Here is a 24,031-nt window from a genome sequence, read left to right on the forward strand (position 1 = left end):
TGCGAGTTTATTATTATTATTATTGTTGTTGTTATTATTATTATTATCACTATTACTACTATTATTATTACTACTACTACTGTTATTATTATTTTTAATTAATGATACTACAACCATAAGTTTTTTGTACAAACTATTTTATTCATACAGATGTGATATTATAGAATTGCTCAAATGAAAACTCAAAATAAAGAATTAAATTGTCATATAATAATGATACATTTATAAAATTGTTGTAAACAATTTCTTTTGGAATCTGAAGTGGTGGCTTACGTGATGTGAAAGGATTAGTTAGTTGAAAGTTTCAGAAGGGCCACAATAATTATTTTCATTATGTTAAATATACCTTGATGCTACGTAAGCCGCAACCTTTGATTGTACATCAAAATTTTTACAGCAATTTGCAGGCTCATCATTAATGTGGTGCTTTCATCTAACAAAAACTGTTATCCAACGTCATTTGGGATATAACAGTGTGTATAATGGTTGTAAAATTGGCGACAATAAGAATATTATTAAAAAAATTTTCAAATAAAATTTTACTACTTATTTAAAGAGTTACATTAGTATTTATAAATTTCAAAAGACATTTCAATTAACTTTCCTCAAATAAGAAATGTTTCTCTCTCTTCAATTTTGTAGAGTGCGTTCTCTCTCTTCAATTATATTTTATTACTTTTTATTAGAGAGAGAGAAGTGCCTAATGACTATTTATGTTTCTTTTAAAAAAATAATTATTTGATTAAAATAATATTAACATATTTTTACTTACAGAGTCTTTTGGAATATACCATATTTTTTCACTTTCTTATTTGCCAAATAAGTAAACAATAGATGCTTGAAAAATAAAATTAGTTGAGTCTTTTTGGTGATACTCTAACATATATGTGTTTAGCGCTTGTAATTGTGTTATTTGTTCCTTGTTATTTAATTAAATTTTGTATTTTCGATTATCCAGGTGAAAAGTACTTACGGACTGGACTGTGAGGTTCTAAATGAGAAGCTTAAGTCATTCTACAATGAGAAGAGGGAAGATTTGTTTCCATCAAATTTTGGCTGTAAAAATTAATTAATATATGTAGTTGTAGGTTCATGGAGCACAAAGCAACAATCATGTTTATTTATGGAAAACATGAGGGAAGCATATGGATGAAATCTCAACCATTACTTTCTGATCAATATTGCTTGAAGATGAGAAAATTAAGAAAATGTAAAGTTGATGCAGGGATTTCTGATATAGCTATAATATAAAGTTAAGTTATTTGTCAACTTATCTATGGAGTAAATGCTTGTTTAGTCCTTATATTTTAACTTAAGTGTTTTTTAGTGCCTGTTTGGTATGGCTTATTTAAGAGCCATAAGGGCTTATTTAATCGTATAAACACTTTTTAAAAATTTTTATAGTGTTTGGTTATTTTTTTAGTAGAGTTTTTTTAGCTTAAATAAGCTAATTTACCTCTACTAGCAAAAGCCCAAAATTTGAGCTTTTGGAAGTAGAGGTTATAAAGCTTTTCTAAAAATATATAATATAAAAAATATCACACAATTTAATGGTTCAAAAGTGCATTTTTTATTGACAACCAAACACCCAATGACTTTTTGTCCAAAAGCTCTATTAGTATAAGCTCTACTGCTATAAGCTCTACTGTTATAAGCTCTATTTAATAAAATGTACCAAACGGAGCCATTAAACTGTGTGACTTAAGCTTAAGTCCTTATATTTAAAAACATACCTCAAGATATCTCTACTTTTAAATATGTTATACTCTTACTCTTATTTTTTCTTTACTTTTACAATAATACCCTAACAACAATATTCTTGACATTAAGTAATTTATTTATGAAAAATTAATTAGCAAATTAACCACTAAATATCAGTACGAAAGAACTAATATTTGTTTGTACCTTTACAACAATCTTGCTAATAATTATTTATAAATAAAGTTTTTTGAGAAGTATTTATAAATACATTAATATCAGCCAACTTAAAGTAAAGTTTATTACCCTTGCAACAATCTTAATAGTAATTGTAAATGAAAATTTAATTTACCAAATTAATCCTAAAATTAAAATAATAACATATTAATTTTTATTTTGTTATTAAGGCCAATTTGATGAAATAACAATTTTATCATTTCACTAGTATCCCAAGAATATTATTATAAGGGTATTATTGTAAGAAGAAATAAAAATTAAGGATAGGAAAGTAATATATTTAATAATAGGGAGTGTTGAGATATTTTTTAACATAAGTCAAAATATGGGAACTAAACGAAATTTACCTTTTTTCTATAGCTATACTTTTGATTTTATACGGAGTAGTAATATAAACAGTTTGAAGTTATAATAATTAATATATAAGATTGTTGAATATATCATCCCTTGTAAGCTAAGATTAGTTATTTGGTTAATAACATGAACAATGAAGATATCCTATATTTTTTTTTATCTAAATTGCATCACTGATGATATATCATTATTTGAGCTAGTGATTATTTACAAGATCCAAGCAAATAATAATATAAGCTTGTATAGGATGATATATACCTTATATAAGATTTTCTTTTTTATTTGTATATATTTTGTGTTTTTGCACATGATACATAAATTGTATATCATATTTTTATCCATTAACTTAAATACAAATGTCCACAAACTACTCTTATGGATCTAGTTAATTCCCCAAAAAAAAAAATTATGGATATAATAGAATATTAATTAGTAAATTATTCATTTATGTAGTAAGTACAAGGATTTTTCTATAATTATCATCTTATAATTGCACAAATTATCAATGTGATGCATCGTCCCTCAATTCGAGACTAGGGAAAAAAACTTATTTAATTAAGATTATCAATTATAGAATACTAATTTATAAAGGTTATATTGTACTAAAAAATAGTTTTCCACTCTTATTACTCACAATGAAGCAAATACTGAATTTATATAGGGAATATAAATGACAAAAAAAAGGGCAGAAAAGGATAATCAAGAGTATTAGGGTTTTTATTATGAGCATCATTGTGTCAATAATATTGTAATTTATTTATTCCTTATATGAGGGATTTATCTAATCTTGAATATTTATTAGATTAGATTATGTGGAACATTAGAGAGTATATTTGGAGACATAAAGTAGCAAATTAGCATGTAAGTAAGATTTCATATCAAAGTGTTTTTAAATAAAGATGATTACTAAATTGGTAAGTATATCAAGTATTTATAGAAAATTGAACTCTTAAGGAAGTATATCATAGTACTTTACTACAAGGGTATGGGTGAAATAATGCACTAATATAAATGAAGTATTTCACACATTGAACATTGAAGATTGAAGAAGGAAGAAGATTTATCGTATATTGTATTAGAGAAGAAATCAACATAGAGAAAGAGTAAACCCAAAGATTTTGAAGATTCATATCATTCCAATTATGTTTTCAAACCCAAAGGTTTTAAAGATTCATATCATTTCGATTATACTTTCAAATTGAAAAAGGCTTTATATTGATTAAAATAAGCTCCTAGAGCATAGTATATGAAAGATTAATCAATTGTACATTGAAAAAAGCTATAAGAGATGGGGAATAGACAAGACTTTATTCATTAAAAATCTTGATCATGGAATATTGATTGCTCAAATTAATGTGGATGATATTGTTTTTGGCTTTGCTTCTTTATTGCATGTTCATGAATTTTTTGATAATGAAGAATAAATTTGAAATGAGAATGGTTGGTTAGTTAACTTATTTCTTAGGCTTACATATAAAACAACTTGAAAATGGTATTTGGTGAACAAAATTTGGTAAGTATGGCAAAATTTGGGGAACAAGTTTGGACTAGATTCGACTAAATACATGAGAACATCTATGAGCACTAACTTAAGGTTAACAAAAGGTGACAGTGGTTCTTGTGTTGATCCAATTCTATATAGAAGTAGGATTGGTAATTTACTTTATTTATTGGTAAGTAGACATGATATTTACTTTAGTGTTGGTGTTTATACTAAGTACCTAGCAAACCCAAAGGAATCTCATTTATCTGCTATTAAATGTATCATTTGGTTTGTAAATACGACTATTAATGATGTTATTTTGGTATTTTAAAGACAGTGGTCCAAGTCTTATAGGTTATAGTGATACTGATTGTGTAGCCAATGCTGATGATAGAAAAAGCACCATAAGTAGACGTGATATTTACTTTAGTGTTGGTGTTTATACTGAGTACCTAGCAAACCCAAAGGAATCTCATTTATCTGCTATTAAACGTATCATTTGGTTTGTAAATACAACTATTAATGATGTTATTTTGGTATTTTAAAGACAGTGATCTAAGTCTTATAGGTTATAGTGATACTGATTGTGTAGCCAATGCTGATGATAGAAAAAGCACCATAAAAGGTTGTTTTTATCTTAGTAACTATCTTATATCTAGACCCAAAAAGAAACAAATCTCAATTTCTTTATTGCTTACTGACGTTGAATATGTTGTGTTGGTATTTGACTCAATTGCTTTGGTTTAAGCAAATGCTTAAGATTATGGTATTGTTCAGGATATTCCTATAGTATATTAAGATAACACTAGTACTATAAATATTTCAAAGAATCTTTTTCAATGTTCTAAACCTAAGCATATTGATATTAGACAACAATGCATCCGTGACATAGTTAATATTAAGATTATATCTCTAGAGTATATTAAGACTGAAAATCAACTTGCGAATGTCTTTACCAAAGCTTTGAATGCATCTAGATTTGATTATTTAAGAAAAGCTATAGGTATTAGTTCTATGTAGTCAAGTTCCACTACATTTTATTTATCTCATATTAGTTTGCATCTCATGAATGATTAATACATTATATGCATGTGTTTTTTGCATAATATATTCTTTTTTCGAATCATTATGTGCATAAAAGTCTCTATTTGGAGGGTTAAAATCTTGAAAAAAAAATTTTGATTAGTTAAATCTAAAACTTATTGTTTTGCGCATATGTCTTTGAAGTCTTGATTTTAACTTGATTTTTGATATTGAGACTTTTAATGTTGAAAATTAATGGACTGAAATTGACTGTTTACTATTGATTCTTATCTCAATTATTGATATCAAGATGGGCAAGCACCTCTATCATAAATAGTTACCTACAACTCTTATGAGTGAATCTAACCTTTAGAAATCTGAGTCTGTATATCACAAATATTAGAGAGGATGAACTACCATGAAAAGAAAGCTATCTTAAGAGGTATAGTGAAAAGCTACTAACTGTAGGCACTTTAAAGAGAAAAGAAAATTGATACAAGAATTGAAAAAGAAAAATCTTTAGAATATATTTATATGTGGAAAGAAAAAAATTTATTATTGCAGTTGCTTTATATATTGCCTATTACATTAAAAAAATCAATTTAGAGATCAAGATGATGAGGTTAGTTTGACTTGTTCATTCTATTTTTTGATACAAGAGCTGTTGATTTTGAGAAAAATTGAGATTGAGCCTTGATAGATTAGTGGCACACACACAAAAGTTTAAATTTCTCTAATCTTCTTCTGTTTGAGTGATTAAAGTTTGATTAACTTGATTTCGTGTGTATTATATGAGTATTGATGAACATGTCATTTTAATTTTTGAAAAATTGTGATTTGTTTCACAAACTTATTATTAGTTTGTTTTGTTTTAAGTAATAAAAAAATCATGTCTTATTGCATAAAAATTGCATCTTATGTGTTTTATTTATCAAATAGGCATTTTAGTCATTTTCTCATAGACAAATGCGTGAAATATGTTTGCATGCATTTATGTTTTAGGGTTTTTCTCAATTTAAGGGTTAAATTGATGAAAATAATCATTTAGGGCAATACATACATTCTGACATATATGGGAACCATTCTCTAATTTTTCTGATAACTTTACAAAATTATGGGCTTTCTCAATACTGACGTGATTTGCAATTCAGTCCATCTGACTTGATTTTGCATTGTTTTTACGATTCTTGTGATTTTTATTGGATATTATGAATATTTATCTTCGTATATCAAGCACGTACATGTTATTCGTGTTATATTAAGAGTCTATGACCTTATTTGAGTTATATTATTATTCTTGCAAAGTAATTAAGGTTATAATATACCTACTTCAACTACACTATCCTATTCCTATATGCATTACGTTTCATGACTCTATTTAAAGGTTCTCAACTCTCTCTTTTACTCATGCACAATTCAGTGATTCATTCTCTACAATATCTTTTCTCTAATATTTCAATTTCTCATCATGATGAATGGTAAGGGAAAAATTTATCATTGTTTGAGCATACCCAGTGAGAATCTCATTGAAGTCAACGGTTCTACTACAAACAAAGTTAGATTTGCTTCTATTCTTTGTTCTACATGTCTTACTTATATTAAAGGCATTGCTCAAGAGAGTGAATCCAATTTTGAAGATGAAACTAAACTAATTGCTCATTCTAGTCTTCCAGCATTTGTTTCTTTTTCTAAAGGCTTGTAGTTTTAATGGTCTTTGTGGTTTATATTTGTTTCTTACGAGAAAATTTCACGCATATCAAACTTCTTTTGATATTATAGATCATTGTTTGAAAAAAAACACTTGAAGAAAACCTCACCCTTCTTTTAAAGAATCAATAGTTTCTTTTTTTTGGTATCATGTTTTGGAACCTCTTGTCAAAAGGGGGAGAGTGACGTACTTTCAATTTTCTTTGTTGAGAGATTGGAGTATTTATTGCTTCATGATAAGGGAAGAGTATCTCTTTATTTTGTTCAAACTCAATTTGAACTTGATTTCAAATAGGGAAAGTTTATTTTTAAACAAGTTTATTTATATGTTCATTGAGTTTATTATTCTTTTCTAAGGGGGAGCTTATTTGATTTGCATATGATCTTTATTGATTTGCATATGATATTTTGATTTCTTTGATATGCATTACTGCTCTCTTAATTAATATATTAATATGTGATTATTTATCTTAGAGGAAGAGTTAATTTTCTCATTTGAACCTTAGACATGAGCATTTATTAATTAAAGGATATTTTGATCTTGACTTAACGGTAACTAATGGTTTTTGTTTATGTTATTTTTTTTTTGTTTGTTTTATTACCTATATGTAGGTTACTGCTTGTGGTCTTTCTTGCTTCTATATATGCCATTTGAAGACTAGAAAATTGGTTTACTTATATTTTGACTACAAAAAAAAAAATTAATATTATCGACACAATGATGCAATTAATAAAAACTCTAGCAACTTTCCCCTTTGGCTACTAGGGATTTATATAGTCTCGTGTATTTATGAAATTAGATTATGCGGAATATTTGAGAATATTTTTGGAGGCATAAAGAATATTTTTTGTTGTAAGTAAGATTTCACATCAAAAAGTTTCAAATAAAAATTATTATTCTATTGGTAAGTACGTCAATGATTTATGGAATATTGGACTCCTAAAGAAGTATATCCTAATACTTCTCTACTAAGATTTCGTTGAAATAGTATACCTATATAAAGGAAAGCATTTCAAATATTGAAGATTGAAAATTGAAGAAAATATATAATTTTTTAAATTAGAGAAGCAGTTAACACAAAAAACCAAGAAAAAACTTATTTTAGCTGAATACGATATTTCATATCTTTATGAAGTTTTAGTTTTCGTATCTTCTTCATATCAAGTGTTTTATTGGATTTTCTTTGCTGATTATTACTTTGATCTCTTTGGCATAAAGAGGTCGTTTGTTGTGTTGGACGGATCTCAAAAAACCAACAAACACAATTGAAGATTAGTGTTTCTCTTTTAGCAAGGTTGACTAAATTAGATTTAATAAGGTGGTAGTAAGAGTAAGAGGAATCTAAAATAGTGTAAGATTTCAATAGGTTATCCTATGATCTAAGGTCCCAAATTAGCTTAACCAATGGTTCAATGTGAATTAAGCCGGACTTGGGTGTATCCATAATTACATATCTTATGGGTTAGATTGAGTATTTTATTAAAGAAAATAATTTAACGAATAATTAATTTTATTTGAATAAGTAAAAGGAAAGTTGTATGCCTTTAATATTGGATAGATTTCTAAAAACCAATATTTTTTTCTCGTCTAATGTCCCGGCGAATGTGGCTAGGAATATTGGAAAAACTTTTGGTTTTACGATCACTAATAATCTTGGTAGGTATCTTGGTCTGCCCTTTCTTCTTTCGCGGGTGACCAAGAATACTTACCAAGAAATAGTGGATAAGGTGGAGAAAGGATGTCAAATTGGAATGCATCACACCTCTCTCTAGCCGGCCATATAACTCTTGCACAATCTACTCTCCAAGTAATTCTTATTTATGCCATGCAGACGACATGCCTTCCATCTAGTGTTAAGAACAAGGTTGATCAAGCTTGTCGATGGTTTATATAGAATGGTACTACAATCGAGCAAAAGCTGAGCCAAATTAAATGGAACGCAATTTGTAAGCCAAAAATTAGTAGGGGCTTGGGATTCAAAAATCTTGAAATTAGGAATCAAGTTTTGCTTATGAAGATATGTTGGGGCCTTATCTCTTCGACTGAGAGCCTTTGGATTAAAGTTTTATGCACAAAGTATGGGATTAGTAGTTTGTATTTACAGGCTGATTTGCCAAGAACAAATTGCTCTTATCTTTGGCGCTCTGTTAGCAAACTTTTGAACAAAACACTTAAGGGTGCTGGCTGGTCTATCAGTAATGGTAAAGAAACAAGGTTTTGGTGGGATTATTGGGCCACAAAAACGCATTCACTTATTGATTATGCTATTGTCCCAGTTCGTGAGGACATCCTACATGGTAAGGTAGCTGACTTTGTGAATATGGATAGGCAATGGAAATGAGATAGTTTCAATTCTCGGCTGCCGAATCATATTCTTCTTAAAGTTGCTTCCATTCAACCGCCAAGACTTGAGAGAGGACATGATCAGATCTTTTGGTCGACTTCCAATACAGGTAATTTCACTGTTCGATCTGCTTATCAGTATCTTGCGGGATCTAGGCATGAGGATAAGGATTCAAGTTGGCTTCTTGCTTGGAGATGGAATGGGCCACAAGCTATTTGTGTTTTCATTTCGATTGTGCTGCATGATAGACTCAAGACAAAACGAGAGCTTATGAGAAGGCACTTTGCCTCTAATGGTTATTGTGATCGATGTGGCTTGGATTTAGAGAGCACTCTACGTGTGCTGAGAGACTGCCCCATGGCACAGCGAATTTGGAATCATTTTGTTCTAAGGAGCTTCCAAGTAGATTTTTATTCCAAGCCTCTTAAGGAGTGGATAATTTATAATATTCAGAGCAAGGAGCAATACGAATGGAATTTAGATTGGAGTTGCATCTTTGGATTCACCATTTGGAGGTTGTGGTATTGGAGAAATAAATTTCAGTTTGATCGTGTTTATGTTGATAGCAAGTATGTGACTCAGGACATATTGACGCGGGCCGAGGAAAATCAACGTGTTAATGATTCTTTGTTAGTTACGACAGCCAAAAAGAAAGAAGTATGGATTCATCGGTCGCCTCCTATATGGCCTTGGTGTAAACTCAATTCGGATGGTTCATGCAAGAGGTCTGGCTTGTCAAGTGTTGGAGGTCTCATTCGGGATTATAACAGCAAGCGGATTCGGGGATTTGGCTTAAATATTGGTTGTTGTTCGATTACGATTGCTGAACTTTGGGGTCTTTATCAAGGCTTGCTAATTGCTTGGGAGATTGGAATTCGGTGGATATTGGTGGAAGTGGATAGATTATGTGTAACCTAATTGGTTGCTAGCTCTTCTAGTCCTACTAATGAATGTTCTCAGTTCGTCCTCTCTATTCAGGACCTTTTAAAACGGAAGTGGCATGTGGAAATTAAGACTATTTATCGTCAGACAAATTTTGTTGTTGATGATCTTGCTAATTATGCACATTCTCTACCTTTGAGTCTTCATATTTTTAGGTCCCCTCCGGCCTCCATTAATCACATTATTATCCATGATATGTATGGGGTTGTCTATCTCCAGTTTATTTTATCTTAACTCCCTTTGAATAGTCCCTATGTATTAAAAAAAAAAAGTTTTTCTTCTCTGTCATTTTTGATACGATTTCAAACTAATATCATCCAAATTATTTTTGCGTCCACTTATTGTTTTTAATGTATTTTGGAATAATATATTCTTGAAGGATCGGATTAAAATTTTCTAGTTGACACTTGGGACAAAACCAAAATCATGTTGTGTGTGGGGGTAAGTTAGGGAACAAGGAGGAGGAGTTTTTCAGCTGACGTGGCAGCCGTGCACGTGCATGGCATGCGCAGCACACGCACTTGTGCATTCTAGCCGTAAGCGAAGCAAACTTCTCCAAATTGAAGTATGTGTGAAATAAATTAAAATAAGGAAACCTTACATCGGTGGTGCTAGTGCTTAAAGGATAACACCCCTTAATTTACTACAGTATATGGTAATAAAAATTCATCGGAGGCAAATTTCCTAATTAAATATACAATTGGCAACACATCTTTAGCTCATGACCTCACATTCTTCTCTTTTAATTCCTTATTCATCATTCACTAATGATGTGTTTACTTGAGGGTTTAGGGAATGAGAATGAAACTCATGTTTACTTGGCAAAATGTAATTTGAGAATGAGAATAAAATGTGTGGATCCCACACAATTTGGGAATAAGAAATGAGAATCTCATTCCCATGGGGGGTTGGGAATGGGGATTCTCATTCCCCGAACTGACTTTTGTATATGTCTAATGTTTTCATATTTTCTGAATTACCCTCGTTCAAATCACAATTAATTTTATTATTTTAAATGTCATTATTATTATTAATTTTTATTTTGTTAATTAATATCATTCTTATAATAAATTTAGTTAATTATAAATGGGAATGAGAATCAATTTACTAAAATACTCATAGTATTAAATAATATAATTTTCATTAACTAGATACATTAATTTTGCCAAGTAAACACATCAATGGCGTTCCAGCACATTCTCATTCCCATTTATTTTTATTAAGTACACATTAGAATCTCATTCCCATTCCAGCTCATTTTCATTCTCAGCCCATTCTCATTCCATGAAGTAAACGCACCATAAGAGTGTATTTGACTAACTTTACTGCTTTGTATTAGTTATATTACATTAGTGTCTATTACATTAGAGTCTATAAAGTTTTAATAGAATGGTGCAATACGGACAATGTATATGTGACAATATTTTATATCATTATTTATAGTACTATTAATTTTAAGTTAATATTATTTAAATTTATGAGTATTTAAGTACTTATTATTAGTTATATTAAATTATTTAAAGATTATTAATTTTTAATATTAATTATTATCATACGATCAAACAATACAATATTTTATTATATTTTTTATCTATTCTTTAAGTATTTATTATCAATTATATTAACTTATTAAATAATAATCAAATTTTATATATTAATTATTATAATATAATATAATTAAATAATAAATCATTTAATCACATTTTTAATATAATTAATATAAAAGCATAATATTAGTGAATAATAAATTATTAATTTATATTAATTAATTATGTAAAAAATAAAATAAAAATTAATATTATATTATATTATTAAATTTTAAACTTATTTTTATTTATTAAAAAAAAGAAGCTTGTAGCATTAGCTAAACCCGACTCCTAGACGAGTTTAGCTAATGTAACAAATTGGTGCAGATGAACATGAGACTGCATTGCATTGTGAGAGTTGCCAAACACACCTTAAGGTCATAATTGGTTTCTATTGCCTATAGTTTATAACTTCTATTAGATGCACCCACTTTCTATTTCGCATAAACAAATCTTGTATAACTTCATACTTAACTAAGGTAGCATTTGTTTTTTTGTCTGAAATCTAAATGGGTCTGAATTTTTCTAAAGTCTAAATAGGCCTGATTACGAAAATATGAATGACATGTTTTTTTTTTAAATATCTGAATATAAGTGGCATCTTGTTTGTTTTCACAATAAAAAAGAACTTAAATTTGGTTATTTGACATTTTTGTCCTTGTAAATTAAAAAAAAAAAAGAGGATAAAATTTTATAGTTTAGGAAATAAATTATTTTACAAAGATATTTTTGAAATATAATATTTACTTGTCATTCAGATATTTTTTCATTCAGATAAAAGTTTACTTTTTCTATTCAGATGTAAATGTCTGAAAATCAAACATAAGTTCCAAAAATCAAACAAGCATATTTCAGAAAGGTTTGAAATTAATAAAATTTCAGACTTCAGATATTTAACAAACAACCTCTAAGTGTATAAAGTTATTTTGATAGATATGATACAAAGAAAATTTATTAATTTGAGAAAATTTAATTATTATTTAATATACGATCAATTATGAAATATGTCGTTTTCATTGAGTAAATTTACATGAGAGAACGAACTTAATTTTGATTGGTGAAGGCTTTTCCCTTTTGGGAAGATATTGAAATCTTTTATTCATATTAGAACTAAAAATTATTTAGTTGTTGACATTTAAAACAATTATGAATATTGAAAGCAAAAAATTTGGTGAGAGCAATTTATTTATATGATGCTTATTTTGAGTTGAATGATAAGGAAAAGTATGGAATGATGCTAATGAATCCCTGCTTTTTATCTTTTGAATCCCTTTTTTTAAGACCATTTAGATATTTAAAAATATCCTTAATTTTCAATAAACCATCTTAATTAGGTCTGACAATGAGTTACATTGAAATAATTTTGTATCCTATTGTTACGATGTCGTACTTAATTTTGGTTATTAAATTATTAAGTAAAAAATCAAAACTAAGTTTGTTCGCTCACTAAAAATGATAATTTAGTTTTCGACTTAGAAACAGTAAAGTGATAGTATGTCAAATTATAAGATGTTATTAACAGATGGTCCCACCACTTTAGTTGGGTTTCTAGGAAAAACAATGTCCATTTCATAGTTAGATAATTTTTTATGTAATTATCTTATTTATCTTTCATATTTATCTTTTTATTTATAATTATTGTTATTTAGTATGTTTATTTTTATATGTGTAATTGTCTTTATAAGTATATTTCGTAGTTGTCAATAAGTTGTTAAATTCTGTTTAAGTAACTCAAGGGGGGATAATTGGATTTTAAAAATTTGTCAACGGCAACACCACAATCCAACACCAACAAATAATGATAAAGTCACAACAATAAGTAAGGGTACAAAAAATAAACATATATTTTTACGTGGTTCGACAAACCTACCTACATTCATACCTCCAAGTAAATCAAGTTTGAAGATTTCACTGATCAAACCTTACAACCCAAGCTTCAAACTGTTTGCAATTGACTTTAAAGGTGTCCATAAATCTTTACAAAACTCGAGATGATCATATACCTCTTTTCTTAAGTGTTTTCCAGCTAGTAGTCAATGTTCATTTGGAAGTAGGAGCTTCTATTTGTGATGATGAATGTGAAAATGCTCTCTTAACTAATCTCAAGGTACCAATGTCTTAGTAGATCATCCAATAAATTTTGTAGGGGCTTGCCTCTCCTTTCCTTTTTACCTATGGCATGATGCTCATGGGTAGCTTATCTCTAATTGGATTTCCTTTTTTAATTAGATTTTGTTCCAAAGATGTGACTTACAATCACTCAATTTTGATGTTTACAATGAAGTTTACAAAGGTCACACTCCTTAAAGAGTATGTTAGCAAGTGATAGCTCAATAATGAATCAATGTATGTGAATAAATAAACGAAACCTCAAGATGATTTGGATGAACAAGTTTTAACTCAATGAAGATTGCAAGAATTCATGGAAATGAGTTAGAGTTGGCTTTTTATAGTTTGGGGGAAAAAGAAAAAAAAAACTAGACATTATTCACTCAAAATATAACACATTCAATAAATTATCGGATCACCGCTAACTTAAGGCAGATCACCACAAAGCTTATGTGGCATGTTACTGTTAGAAAGACATTTGAAATTGTTGCCTAATTGGATAACAACTTGAAATTAGCGGCTCACTATTTGGACTCTAGAAAGTTTCATAAATTCATCGTTCACTACTAACTTGAGGCAATTCACTACTGGCTCTTTTCTAAATTTATAGTTAATTTTGGCCACAGATCTTTCTAAATTTGCATAAGCGTACAATTTTATAAAACTTTTCAAATAGGTCCTCCTTCAGTATTTCAAACAATACTTGTTAATTTCAAAAATTTTAAAAAAATTAATTTAGTCCATATACTTGAAAACAACAATTTTCATAAAATCCTTTTCACTTTAAATATATGACCTTTACATTTTGAAAATAATGATTCATTTAAAATGTCATGAAAAATATTTGAGCTTTTAAATGCTTAATCATTAATACATTTAATCATACTAGGTTTGCAAGACATGTAATAAGAAAAATCATCTAAGCTTGTAACCTTGATGGTTGTCTTTCACTTGATGAGTTTTTTTTTATTGAATACCTTGAACTTGATTTGTCATGGATGATTTTTGTCCTTCAAGAGCCACTAAGATTAAAAAGATAGAATTCTTATTTTACTCTCGACACGTAATCTGTTATCATGAAAATCAAATTTTGTATGACCTTTTAGGTCAACAAGTTGGATATTTCGCATTAAGAATTAATGCAGGCAATAAATTGTTTTTTTTTTTCCTAGTTGGTCTGCTGTCATAGGCGACCAGAAATAAAATCTAAACTCCTAAAACACATTTAAATGGTGTGAGTAAGGATCATTCCTACATAGAGTATCCAGCCTGGTTTTGTAATATGTGAACAAGGACGGGGGTTTCAGTTTGAATATAACAAAAACAATTTGAAAAAAAATCAACTAAGGAACAATTCAATTTAAAATATCAAAATCAACGAAAAAAAAAAACCATGGTCTAAGTCAACATCCACCACTGGAACTTTACATCTAGTCATCGATGCAAGTATATATCAATTCGTACTTTGAATATTCACTATTAGAACTATTCTTCTTATCTGTCCTTAGTCACAGTTAATTGAAACACAGACGATCTAGTCAACACTAACTACTAAATAACCCAAGTCAAGTGCTACAAAGTTTTAATGTAGTTGTAGCCTTAAGAATTAGAGAAATCAAATAAGTTGAAAAACACAAGCAAAAGTGGTTGTGTGCAAAAGTAGTTGCATTTAACTTAGTCGAGCATTCTTCCTGAGATCTAATAATTTCTTATACAACAAATCATTAGATCTTAATTGCTTCACAAATTCGAGTTGTCAAATAATTACGGATTTAATATCTAACTTAGCAGTAGATCGCAACAAACAATAAACTAGTAGGCCTCCTAGTAATTAAACGAGACAATTATAAAAATAAGTGCAGAAGAACATCCAATACTCAAAGCATAAATTAAACAATAAAACAAACTAGATCTAATAGTTTTGTTATTTTTAAGACTTTTGTTTCCTTCAACTTAAAAGTTTAGCCACGCAAGGCCATGCTGAAAACATGAAGGAGAAGTTAGAGAAGAGAGGGGAGAGGGAGAGGCATCCCCAAGTCTGATGATTTCTTTCCTCTTTATACGCGTTAATTCCCTTCCCAAAGCCTATAGAATCTCCTAAAATTAATAAAGATATTCTAAATATTTTCCTAAAGTAATAATATTCAAATTCGACTAATTAATAAAAAAAAACAAAGACTTAATATAAATAGGAGTTAGTGATTTCAGCTAGATTTCTCGTGCATCAGATCTGGAAACTTCCAAAGTGTATCGTCTCAAATCCGTGTATTAGAATAGTAAGCTAAGGAACGTTCCAGAATGTCAACAGAGCAAGTGCAGAAACTTCAAGCCCAATTTCAACTTTGATGTAGCCAATATCTAGAGTTGGCAACAATACCCGCGGGGCTCCAAACCCGCGGGGCCCCGCTTAATTTAGGGCGGGTATGGGGCCCCGAAAAACACTGAAAATAAATTTGGGTCTGTTTGGGGATGGGTCTAAAACCCCCAAAATTTTTCGGGTTCGGGTTCGGGGATTTTTCCGGATCCCCTAACCCGACCCGAAAATAAAAACAAAAAAAAAACTCTAATTTTTTCCCCCAAAAGAAACCCTAACAGCTCGTGAGCTGCCGTCGTCACTAACAGCCGGTCAGCCGCCACCGTTCGTCGTCACCTACCAACACTCAGCCGCACCTGTTGGTTCTCCTGCCGCAATGCTTTTGCCTTTTCTACTTTTCTTTCTTTGTTTATTTATTAACTGTCTCATTCAAGCTCTGGATACCACCACGAAGTCTGTGAACAACTTAACTGTCTTTTTTGGGTATGGGTCTTCGTGTGCTTTAAAATTTCTGGGCGTTTCAAAATTTCAAGTGAAGAGACGAATTAACAGTGCTGCTGTAGCTAAAACAGGACAGACCATAATGTTTGTAGTGTGTTTTGATGGTGAAGAAATTATGTAGGTCTACAGGTTATTTACTTAAACACTAGGATTTTGTAGAACCGAGGTGCTTGAAAAATACATCTGTAAACAAAAATCTGTCTCCTTCGTTCTAAGCTGTAGCAGCAACAGTAGTTTGAGCAAAAGTGTCGTTTGAGGGGATGGGGGGGATTTATTTGGTTTGAGGTTTTGGGATGCGTGGAGGGAAACAAAGTTGTGGGGTTTGTAATAATTGAGCAAATGGGTTCTGTTTATTTTTCTTGTAGTTTTCTATTTGGTAGTGAGTGAAGAGAGAAGTTCTACTGCCAATTTTCTTCTACATTCTTTTGCAAAACTGTTGTAATAAGCTATCTGGGAAATACCATTTAATAATATAATCACTGTTATATTCACCAACATAAATAAATTAAGTTATAAAAATGAAATCATTAACCATTAAATATAACTAGAAATTATAGATGCTTAATTAGTAAATTATAGACGCTTAACCATTAAATATAATTTCTTAACTAGAAATTATAGATGCAAATAAAAATTAACTATTTTTATTAATTTTTTTTTGTTTATGTTGTTATAGGTTAATGAAGAATCTTAGAATGTGCATCAATGGTGATGGCTACAAATTTATGTTGAAAATTTAAAATTATTTTGATTTTTCGTATAAAATTTGATCATTTGTAATTATGTCGAAGGCTTAGAATTATTATGTTTTTATTTATGTGGAGGTTGTTAAAATTTAATCACTTGTATTTTATTTTAATATGGAATTTAATCATTTGTAATTTTATTTCTAAATATGGAGGTTGTCAGATTTATTATTATTTTAAAAAAAATAAAATATTTAGAAATTATTATTTAAAAAATGGGGATCGGGTCCCCGCTTTAATCCCCGCTCAATTCGGGGATTTTCGGGGATATACCCAAACTATCCCCCATTACAATTTTTCGGGTATGGGGCGGGTTCGGGGGAAAGCTTCTAAATCGGGTTCGGGTTCGGGGATCATGATCCCCGCCCCGAACCCGCCCCATTGACATCCCTACCAATATCTCTCGAAACGTAAAAAACATGAAAGTCTATATCTTTTTCTTACGTCCATAGCACCTTGAATCATTTCAAATAGAGCTTGGATGAGGGAGTTATGCCCAAATTATGAAGCAATGTCGAAACTATCCAAGATTGCCCAATTAGCTTTATTTTGCACTTAACGCCTCCATTTGCATCCTAAACCATAATATAAGAATAACGAGTACAGTTGGCACCAAATAATAAAAATATAAACATTAACCGAAGAAATTATGACATTTTATATTCTCATCACTAGCTTAGCATGTTTATGTTTATGTTTTTTTTCAAAACTTCAGGTTGAAAAATTTTTTTCCTGTTATTTACGATATCATATAAATGATGCAATTCTCAAATATTAATATTGAAACTTGAAGTTTTGCAACACAAAGAAATAAAGTGGAACCTAGAGGTGGCCAATGGACCGGACGGCACGATGCACGACACGAGTACGGTACATGTCCGTATAGCACCGCATGACATGAGCACGTTTCGGTAGAGCACTTGGCACGGCACGCACGTGAGCCGTGCCGGGCTTAGATTTTAGGCACATGGGCCTTAAAAGCATGGCAAAATTAGAGATAGACCAAAGTACGACACGCGAAAAAATACGCAATAAGCACGTTTCATTTTTTAATGAAAGTAAACTTAAAATTTTATGATTTTATAAACAACTTGAAATTGAATCTTTTAATATATTTTATTGGCTCAAGTTTTTTAAATTTATTTAATTCTTATTTTTAAAAAATTATAATTGATTTATGTTTATAATTTATTAAATAAATAATATATATCATGATTTTAATAAATAAAATTATAAATATGATGATTTTGTAAATATGTATTAATATTATTATAAACTATTATATATGACTCTACGTAATTCCAAGTTAACAATTTAGCTAACCCCTAAAAAAAATTATTATTATTGTTGTTGTTAAGTACTAAAAAAGAATTATAATACCATAGAGTCAAACTTAGCAACTAATATTACATTCTCTTATTTATTAATTTATTATTATTGAATAAGGACTTGAGTTTTGAATTTTTTATTTTATTAAATTTAAATAAAGGCACATGGGTCCAAAAAAAAGTATATAAGCTTAAAAAAACAACTTGGCATGCGCTTTTAAAAAAAATAAAAAAGGAAAAAAAAACTTAGTGGGCTATTTTTTCTAGGCACGGCACGGCACGTGTGTCGGATTGGCACAGCACATGTTCCGGGCTGGCACGGCACGACCACAAGCATGCGTGGGCTTCCTTTGATGGGCCTGGGCCGGCATAGCACGGCCCGTTGGGCATCTCTAGTGGAACCTTGAAACGACCCGCCCCGCAACTCCCCAGGGCGAGTCTATCTAAACTCGTAAAATCGAAACTATTCTATAAAAATTTCGGCAGAGTCTCCCTTAAAAATAAAACATATCCAATCCTGCAATTTACAAATCAACACTCCCAAAATAATTCAATATCCAACCATCCTCCATAATCAACTTCTCAAATCAACATATCCATATCATCCTAAGATTAAATTACATCGATTACATAAAATAATAAAATAATACAACTCGCAAAAATCTCAAATATAATAATAATTAAATCCACGACTCCTAGCACCATCATGTGGCCACAATATCACACTAAAGTTCGCTACTGGGTTGACTGATGTACCTGTAAATCTCCTGTGGGGGGGGGGAAATAGAATAAAAGAGGGGTGAGTATAAAACTCAGTGAGCTCAGTGAGTGGATAGTAGTTGCTGACAATTTAATAAATTTATTTAAAATCATTTAATCTTTCTCAAATCACTTCCTCAAATCAATTTCATAAATCAATTTCTCAAAATATCATAAGAACTTGCTCAAACTCATTTAATGCAAATCAGTTCATTGAAACACTATAATACATATATTTGCATAAAATCGATGGAATCATATAATACACATCATATCAAATACTGAATACTAAAAACTGTCATCAAACAAGTACCCAGGGAATAATCTGATCATATCCGGACCTCGACGGACGGGCAATGACGTACTATCTGGGTAACGTCACGCCCCGGAGCTACAACGGATAGATGGGGACGATCTCATCTCATATCTCATATATCTGTACTGTGCATGCATAAGCCCCCAAAAGGCAAAAGCGCCCGAACACACGGCCCAAAGCCTCTATGTGTGTTCCGACGGGCCCCAAAGGCCTCTATCTCATCTTATCTGTATCTCTTTTCTGATCTCATATTATCTGTTTCTCTGTATCTGGAGGGAAGGGTACTGTCTAATGATTTCAAAAATAACATATACATAAACATAGAATCTCATATGAAATCTCATTTTCTTTCTATTCAACATATCTCAAAATCTGCTCAATTCTAATATCATGCCTTTACTCAAAAACGCTAATAAAATCATTAATCAAACTCATTCTCAATAACAATAAAGACCGACACATAGATAAAAATTAATTTGCCGGAAAATCATTTAATCGAAGCATTAAATACTTATCATAAAATCAGCATATACTATGAAAATAGGTTTTGTATATTCCACTCACAGTGATGATGTCTAGACTCGGTATCAACAACGTCCGCGGGTTGATTCTCGTTCGCGGATGCGGATCCTCCTAATCACGGAAACACTATAATTATTCTCTGTAAATAGAAATACAACCAATTTAATATAATAAATCTCGAATCCTATTAACGATAAACTATTCCCATATGAGTAAAATTACCAAAATACCCCCAACATCAATATTTTACCAACTTATCCTCAAACTTCATTATTTTACCAAATTATCCTCATATTCGTCAATTACCATATTATCCTCAATTCAGATTACATAAATTAATCACATTCTCCGAAATTACGAAATTACCCTCAGGGCATAAAATTACCGAAATGTCCTCAACGTCTTAAATTACCGAATTACCCTCGAAAGCATAAATTACTTCACTGCTCTCACTCAAAATTACCAAAATGTCCACTGATTACATAAAATTACAAATTCACCCCAAAGTTTCATGAATTTACCGAATTGCCCCTGCCGGTCAACGGTGACCGGACTTCAGTCAACGATGACGGGGAGCTTAGGTCTGCTAGTTCCGACCTCGGTGAGTGCAATGGTGGTGGCCGTGAGTCGCCACGCGCGCTACCGGCGGCGGATCGAAGCTCCAAAGATCCGCAAGTTTCCAGTGATCGTTCGGCGGTTTTCCGGCCTCCCTGGTGATCGTGGTTGGTCGGAAATTGTTGCTGAAGATGTGAGGAACCAGTTCCAAGTGGTGGCGCGTCACAAACCCGGCGGAATCAACGGCGACGGAAAAGGATCTTGGCCGCGACTTTCGAGCTCAAATCGTCGGTGTTCTGGTCGGTTTTCGGCGACGAGGACCACGGGGATACAACGGTCGGCTTCCAAGCTTCATATCGGTACCAAGCACGACCGGTAAGGTGGCCGGAATTAGGAGATCCGTTTGGGTCAATATCGCGGGTCCGGGTCGGGTTTTCGGGTCAACGGGTCAAAATTCCTCTCTCTCTCTCTCTCTCTTTCACGGGTTCTCTCACTTTGTTTTTGAATTCAAAAACAGTTCCCCTTCACCAATTATACAATCCGACCCTTTTTTTTTTTTTAAGCTTAATACAAATTAAGCTCAATTCGGACCCGTGATGAAAATAAAATCCGGCCATCGGCGCGTGTAATCGCGCTCAATTATTCTCGATAAAATGTCGTGACGAAATAAAAAAATTAATAGCGAAGAAGAAAATTAAATCACTCACTTAATTAAGAAAATCGGAGTGCATATGTTACAAACCTAAAGTTCTAACCTCTAATGCGAATCCCACAATGAAACTTTGAAACCCACACTTAATTTGTAATTTCAACTTCCCAAGAAAGTTCTAAACAGATTTAAGACAAACAAAACCTTAACCCCAATGCTTAAGAACACATGAACCAGAGGTATAGAGAATGATATTGACGCCACACTCAAGATGTAGATGAGAAGGTGAGTGATAAGTCTAGATTTGGAACGCCACAAGAATGCAAATTCTTGATAAGTTCACCAGTTCTCAAAAGAACTAAAGAAAGAATAATTCTTTCAAATTCAAATAACATTAATCTCTAAAATTGTCTTACATAGCAAGGTGCTGAGTTTAAATATGCTAAAAGAAACCCAAGATCCTAAAAATACAAATGGAAACATTAGAACAACCCTCCAAGTATAGGTTTATCAAATGATGCTTCAAAAGTTTTCATCAACCCACTATTAGTAATGCTAGTCATTGACAAACTTAATGCTATCCTATCATAATTAATGTTATTATTGACAAACTTAATGCTAGCCTACCATAATTAATGTTATCATTGACAAACTTAATATTAGCCCACCATCATTGATGGTAGACTTACCTTACACATTGACAAACTTGGAACAAAATAAACAAATGAAGTTGAATAAACAAATGAGTCATTGGAAATCCCAAGTCTGAATAAGCTGTAATAAATTGGTCATAACTCCTTCTAGAGAACTCCAAATCCAGCTCTGTAAATTGCATTGGAAAGCTAACTTAATTATATTTCCAAAGGTATATGGCTTGAACATTAATTCTAGCTCAATAAATACCAGTTTTATTCCAAATTTTCCATTTTTGCATTGGATCCAAATTGTGTATTTGGCTGCCCAATAGCTTGAATAATGCCAACAATGCCTTGTCTTCTCTCCAAGCCCAATTCATGATGTCTTGCATCTTGAATTGCATTTTCAGTCCACATTTTCCCAATTAATCCATTTAAAGCAACTTGCATCTTTTTTGCTCTAGATCTTGTAATTGAACCTCCATGAATGTGCAAAGGATCACTTGAAGCTTTAATGGTATTCTCTTGATGGTTCTCATCAACCTCGCTAACTAGAATCTAAAGATTTAATGCTGGAAATACAGCTCTAAGGTTAGAATCTGCAATTCCAAAAATTATTAGATTAGAACTTACAAGAGCCGACCAGATTATTTTAAAGATTGGATAAGTAATAGTAATTCATTTATTAACAAACTTTTTTCTTCATTTGGACTCGTTTCAATACTTTTTTTAGTTGCTTTGATAGGTGTAGTTACCGTAGCGCGTCAATAACAAATCTTTATAAATAGGAACAACAATCTCAATTCTACTGTTTTATATGTTATCACATTTATTTCCAATAAATTCTAGTTGAATACTAATTCTAGTTAATGATTATTAAAATAGAACTTGCAGTTTGAATTATTAATTATCAAGGAGATTATCAAATAACCACAGGAAGTTTCTTGACATATCAATTCACCATCAAAATTTTTTGGCGACTACATTTTGCCTCCTAATATTTCAACTCTTATCATTTTACTACCAAAACATGAAAATAATAAAAAATTTAACAAAATCTAAATTAAAAGTCAAATTTTCCTAGGGTTTAGAAGACGATTTTATCCTCTAAATTAAAAGAAAATTACAAGACAAATATTTATAATATTATCCCAAAAAAGTAGCCGTTAGATAAAAAGTAGGATATTTGTCTAATAATAGAAGCCTACTGCTTCGTATTCAAAGATCAAATTCTAGCTCCTACAAGCCAAATACTTCCAGCCACTTCAAACATTAAAATTATAAGCCAAATACTTAAAAATTTAACACTATCATTCAACAAAAGCAACTCACTTCAAAGATTATAATTATAAGCCAAATACTTAAAAATTTAACACCATCATTCAACAAAAGCAACTCTAAGCCACTACAAACACTATAATTAATTGAAACATAAAATATCTACCTCGCTTCAATCTTCCTTTCAAAATTAAACATGCTTTCAATTTCAAACATATGAATCCAAACTAAAAATTAGCCTTTGGTAGTAACTCAAGTGCCAATTCTATGATCAGGCTAAAAAATCGACAGAAGTTACTTGCTACCCTAATATGCAATTGAGAAATGAAGGCATGTGCTTTGGTGTCTACTACATTGGAAAATCTTAAAAAGTTATTTTGGATATGCAAGTTTAAAAAGTGTAATTTTTAGGAATGAGTCGCAAAAGAAGACCTAGAAATGCCTAATATCACACGTGGTCATGACATGAAGCTAAATAAAAATGTAATGAAGATGAATGAAAAGTTACAATGCATTCAAGCAAAACTAAAATTGACCATGGTTTTTGGTTGAGGCTTTGTGGTAGGCTTATGCATGAGAAACTAATGTAATATGCATGCCAAATTAATGTAGAATTCAATCATTATAGTTTAAGATGTAATGAAAAATCAATGCATTTGAAGCACCATAAGAAAAACACTTCTAAGTAACCAAAAGTATTTTTATAAAATCTTCAGAATAATTAACAAACTAATAATAGCATGTGCTTTCAGAATATGATATACTATAATAATGCACTCATAACAATTCGTGTATTCAAAATACACAATAGCCTATCGTACTATTAACAATTTGTGCATTCAAAATTTATTTAAATTATAATTAATATTTAATTAATATTGTTGACATTGATTGGTAGAATTAATAATACAAGATTTTTTAGTTAGTAATAATAAAAAATTATT

The 24,031-nt window shown here is 30.7% G+C and overlaps 1 protein-coding gene across 1 annotated transcript in view; it reads left to right on the top strand.

Annotated features, from left to right (window-relative positions):
• Positions 1-9,765, top strand: part of LOC18033443 — a 21,200-nt gene extending 11,435 nt beyond the window's left edge. The window contains 3 exon segments of the mRNA XM_006421048.2: positions 8,335-8,401; positions 8,608-8,805; positions 8,986-9,765. Of these exon segments, the coding sequence (XP_006421111.2) occupies positions 8,335-8,401; positions 8,608-8,805; positions 8,986-9,765 (1,045 nt within the window).
• The last annotated feature ends 14,266 nt before the right edge of the window (positions 9,766-24,031 follow it).

The sequence above is a fragment of the Citrus clementina genome, unplaced genomic scaffold (assembly GCF_000493195.1).
Source record: "Citrus clementina cultivar Clemenules unplaced genomic scaffold, Citrus_clementina_v1.0 scaffold_9, whole genome shotgun sequence".
NCBI classification, from domain to species: domain Eukaryota; kingdom Viridiplantae; phylum Streptophyta; class Magnoliopsida; order Sapindales; family Rutaceae; genus Citrus; species Citrus x clementina.